This window comes from Pholis gunnellus (assembly GCF_910591455.1).
Source record: "Pholis gunnellus genome assembly, chromosome: 12".
Lineage (NCBI taxonomy): Eukaryota > Metazoa > Chordata > Actinopteri > Perciformes > Pholidae > Pholis > Pholis gunnellus.
In genome coordinates, this window is record NC_136539.1 from 8394801 (window position 1) to 8409754 (window position 14954).

At 41.6% G+C, this 14954-nt stretch overlaps 1 protein-coding gene across 7 annotated transcripts in view; it reads right to left on the reverse strand.

The window, feature by feature from the left end:
* Positions 1-14954, reverse strand: part of tns1b (tensin 1b) — a 160081-nt gene that overhangs the window by 24453 nt on the left and 120674 nt on the right. For all 7 annotated transcript variants that reach the window (XM_079170674.1, XM_079170672.1, XM_079170671.1 and 4 more), the window contains 3 exons: positions 13550-13679; positions 13078-13143; positions 12523-12639 (listed from right to left, as the gene is read on the reverse strand). In XM_079170674.1, coding sequence (XP_079026800.1) covers positions 12523-12639; positions 13078-13143; positions 13550-13679 — 313 coding nt within the window. The remainder of the gene's footprint in view (positions 1-12522; positions 12640-13077; positions 13144-13549; positions 13680-14954) is intronic.

Genomic DNA, 14954 nt, shown 5'->3' on the forward strand with positions numbered 1-14954 from the left:
GCTTTCTTCCTTGAGGTGTACAGTTTGTTACTAGTCCCCATTGGTCAAATACAATATTTTTCCTCTATACAAATATATCCAATATATAAGACTTCGTTTAAGCTATAGCTGGAAAAAAAAACGTGTTGAAAAACAGAAGGCATACACCGTCAGCGGCATGCGTAAAAACGAACCCTTTCCATGCACGCATATACAGAGATGCCCCTCCTTTAGCCCACTGGTGTCGAAAAACACTCATGTAATGGAAAGAGTTACCTCGTCCAACAACAGTCATTTAATGAGCTCTCTCCAAGCTAGGAAGCTGGGAGAAAACTCCACCCTGCTTCAGGCAGATGGAGAAAACAGAAAGGCCTCGTGGGTAAAAAATAGAAAGATGAATACATTTGAGTGGCTGCTGATCGGGTACGGAATATAAGAGGGGCTCACTGTTTTATTGGTTAACATTAAAAATGACGTCGTCAGATGTAGAGGATTTAACGCAGTTGTTCCCTTGGATGGTTTGAAAATGCAACTTACTGTAACAAAACACAACCTTTTTTTCCCACGGTTTGAGAGCTCTTCAGCCTGCGGTCAATTCATTAACATGCAGGACAGTCACTCCACTGTCCAGAACAATTCCACATTGGTCATTCTGGCTGATAACAATAAACATGCGACTTTGGCCTCCACGAAACTTTGTCTCTATTGACACCCTCATCTCAAGCAGATTGAATTCAATGGAAGTTTCATGATTCTGGATTACTGCGATACTGTTTTCCCTCATTTGACTCACAGATTGTCTCGCCAACTCTCTTATCTTCTCACTTTAAGCTCTCTCTTTCTTCCTCCACATCCTTCCCCTGGCCTCTCACTCGATCCTTTTACCGATGATGATGATGATGGCCATGACTTTGATGATACCAGCTGTAGTCCTTCACATCAAATGAAAGACCAATTTAGTTTCCCCTCTGTCTTCACTTTAGAAGCGACGTGACTGCTAAGCGATCCACAGAATCCCCATTTGTACAACAGGAAATCTAATCTGTCACTTTTTACGCCAAGCAGACTATTTATGTTGAGACTGCTTCTGTGCGCGGTGCTATGTCTGCTGCTGTTTTCATTCGGTTGATATGAACGCAAGTAAGCCTCTACAAATAGCCTTTCCGTGTTCCTTCCCGTGATAAGAAAGGGCATATGCATGTGCGATATCTTACACTGTTTGTGTCCACATCGGTGTGTGTTTGTAAGTACTCCCCAGGAGGGAAATAGTTGCTCCGTGATCCCAAGCATATTAGTTAGAGGAGAATGTCTGCGATCCCAACCCCATCGCCCCGGCTAATTATACAACAGCAGGGGAGAGTGAACCATGTCTGACCAGTCTGGAATGACCAATTGGTTGCGTCGCTACATCCTCTGCAATAGAAACGCTTCGGGCTTATCACAAAATGCTTTTAAAAAAGCAGCAGCAACTTAAATGAAATCAAGCACATCATGATCATAAAATGCATTTCTACTGTTCTCAAACATATTCCAGTCTAGACAATAAAGCAACATTGCCCACGCACAACATCTAAACTGAACTCAACAAAATACAAAATGTCGAAAGTGGAAAGGTGGTGCCAGATATTTTGAGGTTCTGTGGGCCAGATGGTGCAACTGTGTGAACTCCTGATCTTTAAACCCTGACCTCTGACCCCTGTGGCAATAGATCCCCTTTACAGCGGAAATAGCATGTTTCCCCTTTAACTTACATGGACAAACACGCCATGTGCTACTCTGTACTTGTGTATGTGCGTGTGAGAGAGAGAGTACGTGTGTGGGCATTCCAAAACAGTTGAGGTCTGTTGGCCACAAGTGTGACATTAATAAAAATCAATGATGAAACATTTTCTGGGAACGTCCCCTCAGGCCTCAAATGCTGCAAGCACTTATAGCCCGACGAGAATAAAGCTCTCCGAGTATTTACATTCAAGAAGCCCGAGAGAATTAAGAGCTTCAGTAGCTGGACATTAGTCTATAAGTATACAAGTTTAGCCTGGTACCATGTTTGGTCTAAGTTAATGGCTGAATTATTGATTTGGCAACAAAGCATTCCTGTACTGTGTGAGAGGGCTCAAGGACAGCTATAAAAGTAATACTGTGGCCTTGTAAATGATCTACACAAGAGGCTATTAGATCACCTGAGCCGGATTAATTTGACTTGTGAAGATCAGAGAAGAATGATGAATTAAAAAAATCAACAGAGACCAGATTAAATAAAGCAACTGTCATACAAACTGATTAATCTGCAGTATTTAATTCAATTAAATCACAAACAATCTGCAATACAAAATAACTGTGAATTCAGGCTAATTGCTAATGATGCCAATGCAAGAACTTCCAATTTGAATTTGAATGGGAATTCTTAGTATATTAGTGGAGATTCACACCAGAATATGCAGTACATTTAAATACAGTTTAGTTATTGCCAACATCAATAGCCCTGAAGTGCTTAGTCAAATGTAAGTACAGGATCCCATTCTAATGAACACTTGCCCTGCAGCTCATTAAATATACATCAAAGATTACTTTGGATCAATGTGTGTGAGTGCAAGCTCTCTAGGATTAGAAAAACATTGGCCAAGGTAATGGAGGGTGGATTGGAACAGGGGCAGGATAGTGATTGATATTTACAGTATATGGATGTTGTGTTCACCTTCAAACTGGCCGACACTATGGTATGGCTATAGGTAGGCTCTTATTTGTATGCAACACATATGCTTTCAAGGTAAAAACAAAGTGAATTTGTAAAAGAATATATCACATATTACAGTGTATAGCGGCCTTTGTATTTAAGTGCTAACATAAACTGTCGTACTCAATCAACCTATCTTAACTGCAACATTGGTGTTCCTCAGGGTTGAATACTGGGCCCTATTTTGTTTTGATTGTACATTAATGAGCTGACTTTAGTCTGCGTAACAATCAAATGTATGCTGATGACACGGTTCTTTATGTAGATGCTAAAAACTAACTAACAGCAGCCATGGCCCATGGATCAGATTTGTTGAGCAACTGATGTTTACCTGTCATTTATAAAGCATGCTAAAAAGGTAGCCGGTACTACCAAATCCAACATGGCTGACTTTAGGCTTACAAAACCATACAACAGAGGCAGCCAAACTCTTTATGCATGCTACGATCTCCTCCTACATAACATTCTGCTTTACAAGCCGGCCACGAGCAAGCATGACAACTCTGACAGCCATTTACAAGTCCCTTTTACAAACAGACACTAAAAACACTTGACCGAAAGGTTCAAAAGCACAATCTATTTAACTGTGATAGTTTTAAACATTTTGAAGATGCTTGCTTCGTCTTTAAGGTTCTACAGGGGCTCTCACCTCCCACACTGAATTAGTTCATAATGCGAAAGGATAGTGGCGGCAGGGTCAAAAGGGCAAATAGCAGAGGGGACTGTGTTGTACACAGACTTATCTGGGCAAACACTCTTCTCTGCCAGAGCCACCCACTACTGGAACAGTCTTTCTATTGAGTAAAGAGAAAGCACTAATTACCCAACCTTTAAACAAAAACTAAAGACATGGCTTAAAGCAAACCAAACCTGCAATCACAAGTAGTTCATACTACCTCATCTCTGGCACGGCTGCTACGTACTCTCATTGTTTTGCAAATTTACATTGAGGTGGAAACTGACATGTTGATTAATGTGCACTGTCCCTGGTAAATAAATAAAATAACTAAAGACTATATTTAGCACAAATACTACTGAAAACAATAACAAATGCATAGACATAACCAACACACACACACACACAGCAGGTGCTAATTTTCTGCATAGACATAATCAACACACCTACACACATATACACACACACACACACCATGTGTTATGTATCAGCCAGACAGATCATCAATGCGGGGCATTATGTTTCACTCTGGATGAGGTTGTGTCTCAGGAAAAGTCATCAGCAGTCGTTAGCAGCAGGATCGCGTAGGGGAAATCTCTAGGGCCAAATGAGGAGAGGTTCTGATGAGCTGGCTGTGTCTATCTCGCTCCAGAGGTGAGGAGAGGCTTTGATGGGCTAACCTTTTTCTAGCTATGATCTGGAGAGACTACAGAGACAGAGCCACTTCATACTAAAGCCTTGATAGCTCATGCAGATCCTCCTCAAAGCAACTCTCGAAAGCTCTTGTGCTAATCAACATCGTGGCGAAGGCTTCGGACACAAACCAGTCTTGCTCCTGACCAGATACTTCCTGGTATTAGAGCTGTAACAAAATTATTCTTTATACTGCGAACTGTGAGGAGAGATAAAAACGTTGTCATTGTCTCAAATGACTTCTTATTCTTCACTTTTCAAAATGCCAAAACAACTCTTTATTGTCCAAATCTAAGAAGCATTGCCCTGGCCTCCGGTGGTGTTTTTGAAGCGTCTTACTAAATTACTAACATGAATGACATTTAGGAAGTAGTGGAGGTCCACAGTTTCATAACCTGTTCAATGTATTTCTTGGCAGCCTTGACCAGTTTGAAAAAGAGATGTTTTTAATTACTTCAGCTCACAAGGAAGGAAAAGCAAGGACAACCCAAACATAAATGGACTTGGCCAGTATGTGTATAGTGTAACACGGCTTTTTCGAGCAATACTTTTTGTGAAGTGAAGAAAACCGTGTTGTGACAAAGACATGGGAATGTTGGTGCATGAATAGCACTCTCTTTAAAAAGAAAGATAATAAAGAGGGAGGCGAGGCCAGTGTTCCCAATGGAGCACAAATAAAAGCGTTTTGAGTTCATGCTGAAAACTAAGTCCCTCTTTGCTTGTAAAGTTCATCTCCTGTGTCCATCCACCTCTTGGCTCAGGAGGGGTCTATTCAGTACACCGAGTGACCCATGCAGAAGGATGCCCCACGCCAATAACCGTAACTAGACAGTGGTGCCTGATAAAAGAAGTGCTACTCTTGGTCTTTGTCTTGTTCTCCTATCCTTGCTTTTACTTGATTCCTAGTGTCCTCTTTGCACAAACACTTAAAGAGGGACAAACAGATTAAGGTGCCGAAGCAAAGGCATTACATCGAGCAAGCACAATAAGCAACCTGTGGGAAAGATGTTTGCACGGATTTTTGACTGTCAACTGCTGTCTACTTGAGGTGCAAAACAGCAGTTAAGCTCAAAGAGTTAGGCCTGGAAAGTGAATCATGTGGAAATAACCAGTCTTATAAATGTCGTAGTTGAATATCATATCATCCGCGAGCACTGGTTAACTGTTGAATGAGATAAAGTGACTCATGAGGTACCTCCTTCTAGAGTGCAAAGATCTCAATACGGGATAAAAGATCTTGTGAGAAGCACTTCTGGAAAGTGATGATGATGAATTATGGCTTTGCTATGGCGCTTTAGCCAGATCAGCTGTGTAAAGATGGCTGGAGGAAAAAGAAAGAGGGAGAGAGAACGTCTGGCCAGCTGGACAAAAGCTGTATCCTTGAGAAAGTAACAGACAACTCATTTATTCCCTCACACTATGGGCAGCAGATAACCCTCTCACCCGGGACTAGCCATGTCCTGCACAGATCTTTACAATACTCACACTGCAAGTACAAAAATGTATACCATCTTGTTTCCCATGGGTGAAAATCAGCTTTGTGGATATCAAAACCGTCTGAGAAGTATACAGAGCCCGTGGCTGTCGCCTAGCAGAAACCCCTGTCACTGCCCCCGCAGCCAGGGTCCAAACGGGGACACTCCATAACACAAGGCACTTGTTCTCTCTTTGTGTCCAATGCAGTCTTTCCTGGAAGGCCTTTATTTTTCTGTCTTAGCTGTTACGCAATCAAGAGTTGTGCAAGGTTTGGAGTCAAAGCAGCCTAATCCGCCCAAAGTCTCGGACTAGACTGAGGGATTGATAGCATGGAGGCCTGTTGCCAACACAAAAGGACCAGACGTTTCACCTCTGCATCTTCTTGGAGAAACGCTATACGGCCAATGACATTGTCTATGTTTTTTTCGACGGGATCACAGTCTGAGTGTCACATGTGAGAAGCTTGAGACCAGCAGTTAACCCGAGAGGTGGACAGCCGCTGTCCAGAGCCTGATGTTCACACTCAAAGCAATTCACACAGACAGTTAATTTCATTTTCATTTAATCATGACACAACTCATCTGGAACACTAACATCAGCAGAATGGATTCACGTTATCCCAGTAGCAAGACGCTGACTCCAGATCAAGTGTGGCCCCTCTGCAGGTGACCCTGACCTCCTTCTCGTTGGGATCAATCAAAAAGAATTTCCCTACCAGATCAATTGACGTGTCAGATGATTATCATCATCTGATCACCATCATAGAAAGATAAGACAAGTCTTGAGGGCTATGGCGACATTTGAATTGATGAACTTCAAATGAATATTTTAGATAATTATTCTAAGCTGAGAGCAGCCGAAGAACTAGATGAAGTCAACTACTACTACTTACAGAAAATATTCAGTATTGGCAACAGTATTTGGTCAACAGCGCATTCATTTGGAATTGGTAATGGCTATATTTCACTGCTGTCTGTGGTAATTTACTGCTCACCTGGCTCTTGAACTACTCTTGGGCAAACGGACCATTTGAATCGCAGTCATCCGTTGGGCCAAAACATCCTTAGCGATGATATCATTCCGTTGCATCAACTTCTATCTCCACCGAGATTGTGTAACCGCCCCCCCACCCCAAACCCCACCCCTGTCTGTAAATCAGCAGGCAACACAAATACAGACTTCAATTTGACTTTACTCCTCTGAGCCCCTCTCTCTCGCTACAGGAATGTAAAAACAAGTAGTCTGTGCCCAACGGGGCAGGCATGGCCAACTCATCCCTCCTGTTGAATAAGTTAAGGCTGTGGGGACAGAACACAGCCATCTCCCTCTGACTAATGTGTATGGGATCAAAGAGGAAGCCTTAACCTCCTGGTGAGAAAGTGATAAACAACACAAAGACATACGCACACACGCACACACACACACACACACACACACACACACCTGGGCTGCCTTTTCTGGACACAAGGAAATGCTTCTTGGACCCTGGATAAACAGTAACTTATCAGAAAATAGAGACTTCAAGGGGACTTGAAACGTTTTGTCTACAGCGCCTGACAACTTCATTTCATAGAGATCAAATCACTTCATGTAGAGTTAAAAGATAAAGACTGTTTTTTTATATTTTTTAACGAAATGTCCAAATTGACCTTTATGAACTGAGAACACACTGAGAAAGGATTAAAGTTCTACGATGAAACACGGACAACTCCCAGGCTGAACTACGCAATGGTAGCAGCCTTTCAATCACAAGTCAGCCGCTTTGTCCATTTGACTTAAATTTATGGGGGAAAAAAATGATTGAAGAAGTATTGAAACTACCAATTGACTACACAATCTGACAGAGGAGTCACCCCCTGATGGCCATGAGAAAGAATGATATTTTAAGGCACTTCAGCATTGGCTTCACTTTTCAGAAGCAGAGGTTGCTGCCTGATGATAATGCTCTATACTATATATATATGCTCTACATCTATGATATAGTTTTGGAATTTTATGAGAATGACATATACAATGTTTTCTATTGCAGTAATATATATATATATATATATGTATACCTTTTAAGATAATATTAAAATAACCTAGAAATGTACAGTAGAGTGTGCAAGATGAATTATAGCCCTTGTTTCATCAGGGCATCAAAATTTCAATAAAACTGCAAATCTCATTTCATTTTCATGTTGCAGCTACAACATGTTGTACTTCAAAGAGTTCCTCTCCATGTGAGCATGGTTGAAACATTAAAAATAAATGAACAAATAAAACCTAATGTCACCAAGTGTTTGGATAATAGACAACCTAATGTCAGTAAGTAATTATGTTTCCATAAAGAAAAAATCAGGTTTATGGTTTGCTGCAAATAACTACTCATACGAAAGTACTGAGAATCCTACTCACATGTTGTGAAAGACGTCAGCTGCTGGATTTGTGACAACTTTTCTCTCCGGCGTTATAAGGAGCAGAGGACAGCTCTTCAACAGCTATCAAAGCTCGAGAAAATGCATCAGCTGCCTCAAGCTGAAGGGACATCGACAAAATGCTGGACACAAATTGACCATATAACCCCTTAGAAACCGTCGGTCTGTGCTGAGCGGCAGCATGCACAAACCCACACTGACATTCTCTGTCACTCCTCCTCCTCCTGTGAATGTGTGCACAAAAGAGCTTCACAGTCTGCCTTTAACTCCTCCGACTCCTCAGAGGAGAGAGAGAGAGAGAGAGAGAGAGAGAGAGAGAGAGAGAGAAAGAGATTCTGGGGAGAGAGAGGGCCTCTTAGAATTTGAAGACAAGAGGCAAAGTAGTATTAAATGGCAGTTTAAGATTGTTTACGGTTGAACACGGCCAAAGGTTTGACCAGATGATGAAACTTTGTTCAGAACCAGAGGGGAAATGAGGTTTAGAAATGTCAAAACACTGACTGCAGTAGTGCTATTTCTGTCTTTCCCTCGGCCAGATCCTAATCCTAATGAAGAGGTTCTTCACAAAACACAGCTAAGATTACTGATATAAATGATATGATTATATAAATAAATATATATATATATATTTATAATGTTTCTTGATCGAACTGAAAAACTCAAAATGATTGCTGAAAAATCATCATCACTGAAAAATGTCCCTGCCCAGGAAAGAACTCTTTTTTTGTAATTAAATATTGGGAAAATGATTGCATAATCATCTTTCTGTTATTTGTATCTCTCTCCCGCCCTTAATTTGGCTATATACGTCTCACAGTTTGTTTTTCTGTCTCCTCCTTCATCCCAATATTCCAGAAATGCAGTGGGTTGGCCAGCTGAGTCTATCACTGAATGGTAAACAAAAACACAAGGGTTTGTTATTCCCCGAATAATCTCATGTCTATCAATATCCTGTCTTAAAAATATACCCAACCATCAGCTTTAAAAAAAAAATTAAAAAATCCAACCTCCCAACCTTTCTCAGCCGCCTTGAATATGATTGGATGTTACTAGTCAGCTGGTGGCCAAACAGCTTATAAATGAGCCGGTGATGCCTGAATGAAGCTGCTGATGCTTTACCTGAACTAACACTATGTTCAATCCAATTGTGTCATCCCATGTCCTCAGATAGGCAGCTAGTTCGACAATAACACTCAAAAGCCAGCCGGCCAACCAGTCAAGTTGCAGTTTACTAAAACATCTAAAACGTCGTGTTCACAAGAATGGAATGGATGGACAACCCCAAAAACACGATGCCTCCAGCCACGGCGGAATACAAACACACAGCCTCCGCATTCATTTCACTGACACCTCTACATTGGCACAGCAAGAGTGCCAATGTAGAGGGCTCCACCCAAAAAAGAAAACGTAGGGTCATCCAGCAAAGTTGAACTCGACTCGACGTCCACGATCCAACATCATCTGGAAAAATACTGCGTTGGGCAACAAAAAAAGGCCGTATTTCCTGGTGTATTACTCTCAGCAGTGAATGACGTAAATCTATTGTTTACCTTGGAATTGTAGTCAGAGGATATCAGAGGATTGTTGCTGCTCAGTTGTAGGATCATATTTGTTAGAATTATAAACCATTTTTAGATATTTCTTCATCTGACGCACCTTAGTTTTTTGTTATGCAGAAACATTTGTCAGACTGCGACAGAGTCATGGACCATGGCACAACACTTTAGATTGGTGATTAGAGAATTATAAGGTAAGGTAACAAAGGGTGGAGAGGTCCTTCCCGCCAAGCAGCATGAGATCATAGTGTGATCAAGTGCATCCTTGTTTGATGACTTGTTTGACAACTCTCATTAGAGATGTACCTTTGGTAGATAACTACCATTGCTAGCTAAAGTTACAGTGACTTTGATAGTGGAAGTGGAATGTTTTCTGTTTTTTGTAAAGTTTGATTTCCTTGTTGTGTTTGTGTAAAGGTGTAGGCGTGAAAAAAAATCCCTGTGCTGAAAGCCACCCACAGCAGCTGTAGCTGTTTTCACGGAAATAAACACAATGCGAGTCGACATCAATCTTTGGAAACCAGCAACCACACATCACTTACCCTTATGTTTGGTCCTATAATTTCAAGCTCCATGCAATGCCTGTACAACCAAAGAAGAAATAAAATGTTGTTGCCTAACACCGTCCTCGGAAAAGCAACTGCAACCCAAAACAACAATACTTATTGTTCCTAACTAACACCTGTAAAGATATACATCCTCTCCTGTTTTCCCTTTTGCCTCTAAAAGCCACTCGGTGCTTATTCAGCACCAACAAGTGTGAAGCCAAATGACAGTGGAAACACTCCACTTTCCTGGAAACCCTTTCTCTCTTGTTTCTGTGAGAGGGACCCATTTCAACGCAAGCTAAGCCCATTTACAATGCAGAGTGTATCAGTCTGTCTGTGACGACTGGATAAAGTCAGGCCTACAGCCTACTTACCGGACACATTTTAACACTCATCGAGAACGCCTCAAGTCTCAAGCAGCTAAATAGGAGCTTGTGATCATGTATGCATGCGTAAGTGCACTTGCTTACGCTTATCAGGCATTTCTGCTCATGTCTAAAGCTATAATTATGTTTATATATGTGTGTGATGCCATCCAAGTCAAATTGAGCGATGACCTCAGTGTAACCATCATATGATAGGCGTACTAAGATACGCGTACGCACACATACACACACACACACTCACCTCCACTGAAACAGAATGAGAGGAGACTTACACCTATTCTATTTTAGCAAGGCCTATTTCAAGCTGCCTCCGAGACACTTTATGGGCAGTGATATAAGGTAGCCAAGTAACCTTTGACCTATGGCTATCTGGCAGACCAACCAAAACAAGGTTGGGGGGGGGGAATCAAGGACATCAAACATCCCTCTTCAGGAAAAAAGTACTGTCATTTTGTAAATTGTCCTTTAACGTGCAGACACGGGTCACTTTTCACTTCATTAAAAAAATGCTTTATATTGCAGTTGCATTGCAATTGTTGCAAAATGATCATTTGCAGGTGCTGGACGAGAACCGGAAAAGAACATTACCTCTGCATGAGCTGCAAAATCAATGCAGACAATGCATCTATATATGTATCACAAATACCAATGGTGATGTAATGAACCAAGAAATAACACAATTATCAATGAATATCAGGAGAAAAGTTATTGCAGCGCTTAAAAAAAAAAACAAGCTGACCATCCCAACAATCAAACAACAGGCTCGCTGCTATCGCTAAGGGCGTAGCATTGCTTCCTTTTTTGGGTGGCGGAGAAAGTAGCACTTTGGTCACAGAGTGACCACCGCTCCCTCGAGAGGAAGGCCCTGTCCATGCCTGTGGCAGAACCCAGGAATGTCTCGCCACCCGCTCACGCCCCACATGGCCTTTGGCTTCTGATGATTTCAACACAAATAAATTCAGCGATTCCAAAGGCTCGTTTATTTTACATTTACGTCGAGGACAGCATGAAGACCTTATGATGCTGAGCTGGGTTGATATTTGAAGACAAAACACAGTACATAAGCTGACTTATTTCTATTTACTTTTGCTTTTTATTTTGTTTTCCTCCTGTGATGATATGATACTTGTAATGTGGGAGCAACTTAGTGATGCATTAGAGTGACTTAACAATATTGTATACCCAAAAAGCTGACGCATTTACACAGAGTGACAGCTGATAACCGATGTCTTGTATCAGAAAAACATTCCTATACTGGCTTGAACTTAAACCCGACTTCAGTCTGACCCCGTCGCGTGGGAGTTTTAAAGAGATGCGAGTGTGAAAAAGTCTTTAAACTCCATTAGGACGGAGGCGGAATCTTTCCTCTGTGTCACGCAGAAAAACAAAAGCAGCCTTGTTACAGAGGTCAGCTTGGTTACATGCCGTTTATGCGAGTGTGTGTGTGTGTGTGTGTGTGCGTGTAGCTAAAAAAGGATCCCAGCATCTTCTCAAACACATTACAAGTGAATTTCTACAGTCACATGTACAGTTTACATAACATTCATGACACAATCCACTCACTGATGCAGACCAGCTAATGAAGAGGGCTCGAGCAGCCTGTTATTGGCAATTCACTCCCACTGAGGTTTGCTTGCTGAGAATTGCCACAAAATGACAAAACTGTTCCAAGTAATCCAGTGGTAAAGGGTCACATGAAGATACACAATGTGATCATTTACTTACTTAAAATAAGCTGTGGGGAAATTACTGTTAGCGTAATGTGGCCATAAGGGCCATGGCTGTAAACATTAACACCTTGTTAACTTTACAACACACAAGGGTGGGGGTGGGGGGGTGACAGACACTATATACGTATTCAATTTGAATTACGCTGTGTGCGATGAGGCGAAAAAGTCACTACCCCGTCCATCTCCTTCATGAAAGTGTGTACATTTTTTTCAACGTTTGGACTCAACTTTGGCAGCGTCTGTGCCGAGCGTTACCCGGTGAAGTACAAAAGGACAGCATCTGTAGAGTTTAATGCTAAATGCAATCTATAACCCAGCTGCTCTTACCGTCTGTGGTGTCCTCGCAATTCTGATTGAAGTTTTCGTAGGAGTCCCAGCGGATCAGGGTGTCTTGTGTGTTGTAGTCAACCGAGACGCTCGGCCCGTTTTCCAGCTGATCCACGCCTTGACCCGAAGTACAAAGAGACAGAGCAGAACAGGTGAATGTCTTCAAATCATGAGAGAGAGAAGGAAAAGATCATTCATATCAAATGAATGAAGAAGAGTCGATAGATTACTTCTTTAATACGTTTGGATTTCACTTTAATATGATTGTTTCCTTTTCATGTTGTTCACTTTGTTTGATTTACAACAGATTTGAGTGAGAGGGAGAATTAGCATGATGAATGTGCAGGGCATCACGTGAGATTACTGGATAAGATGCGTACTACCAACTGCAACGACCCCGGTTCAAACCCAGCCAGGGTCTTTTATTGCCAATGTCATCTCCCCCACATTTCCTGTCTGCATCTCAACTATATACTGCCAAATAAAGGCAGGTGAAGTATAATGTGCGGAAAAAATCTCCCCGTATACCGATAAAACAGAAAGATTTATTCTTACCATGTATTTTCTCTGGTCCAAAGGAGAAAATAAACTCCACTTTTCCATATTCTGGAAACCTATCATCTGCACACATGGAATAAAAAAGGGAACATGAATCTTAAGTTTACAGCAAAATGATTACAAATCCAATCCATCCATTGAATACGTCATTAAGTGTAGGGAGTGGGGGAGTCAGCAGTTACTTAACGGAAAATCTCAAAAAGACAAATAAAGTCACTGCATGAGTCACTGCAACCACGAGAGGTACTTGAGCATGCAGCCATAAATGAGCACACAAAATATCATTCAGTTTGGAGCAGCAGTATGCGAGATTAGCCATGGACAGCCACAGAGATGCACACACACACACACACACACACACACACACACACACACATGACCCATCTCATTATCTCCTGGCGGGGAGATAACAATGGGGTAAAGAAGGTTCATTTTGGACATTCAGAGGACTTTGTCCCAAACGTCTTACCTTTGAATGTCTCATCAAGCTCGTCTTTCCCAAACACAATCCCCAGGTCGTGAACAGCGCAGGTGTGAAACTGCACCCGGAAAATCACGTCTCTGCACGGGCTACGGTAGCGCTTGTGGTAGCACTTGAGCTGGAGGGTGAGAACCATCAGAGGAGCGTCAAACAACACTGTACAGCAGCAGCATTGCACCAAGCAGCACCACCAGAACTCAACAGACCAGTTTATTAGGGTGGGATAGCAGTTAGGGTGCACTGACAATCACATAAATAACCATTCCAGGTGTTAACTCTGATAAGACAAAAAAAGGTTTTCAGCAAAAAAATAAAACTGCAAGATCAAATCAATTCCAAGAGCTAAATCGCTGAACTGAACAAAATATGAAATGATCTTTGGGAAACACGAGCCAGAGACATGCCAGCTTGATTCAGTGCTCTCTATACTGGCTCAGCGCTAGAGAAAGCATTTAAGACTTTATATATATATATTTATATCCCTCGTAATGTATGGCCTCTCCACAAGCTTTAAGAGCAACACTAAAACCACACACGGGAAAATCTGGTGTCTCCCTCCTGCTGTTTCCTGATGGGCAGCCTGGACCTGTTAGTTTTTTACAAGGACCTCACATTTACAGGTACTGGAGGAATATCCCTCAACCCAAACAATTTGCAGCTCACAAACTGCAGCTGTGAAGAATAAAAAATTAAAAAAAATGATATAATTACATAGAATTTACTATAGTATAACGAGGAATGTCAATTGCAGGAAATCAACAGCAGCTAAAAAGTAAACCGGAATATGACTTTGAGAAAGGTGGGACTGACTTGCGTTAAACAAACCTAATTTCTACTTGTGGGGCCGTATTAGACAAAACATATACGGTCCCCAAAATCCACACAAGCACATTAAGGATTGAGGATGAGAGGAAGGCAAAAAAAGAATATCCTGTGGCTTAGTGGGGGCTAACTGGGGATATGACAAACCTCCCACCGAGGGGTCCGTTTCACGGGGAACACAATGCTGCTGAGCCAAGTTTGAGAACACAACGTAGAAGGAAAACATTCATTTTAAGCTTACGTGTTGCATTCATGTTCACACACAGGCTTAAAACTAACCAAAGCCCTTTCCACCCTCACAGAAATAATCTGTATTGTTCAATAAAAAGTAAAAAAACGTTAAGCTATTCCTTTAAAGTTCCTAACTTTTTGCTAACTTGAATCTGAACTGTGAATTAAAAGGACTGACGACACAGTGAGATGCAAACAGCCAAAACCTGAAGAATTTGAATCATCTTTAAAACGATTTTCCTCTGTGATTATCTCCTTTTTAATCTAACCAGTGAGTGATGAATCATTTTTGGGCAGTCATATTATCCATAACTCATTTCCTCAACCACATACCAGAGCA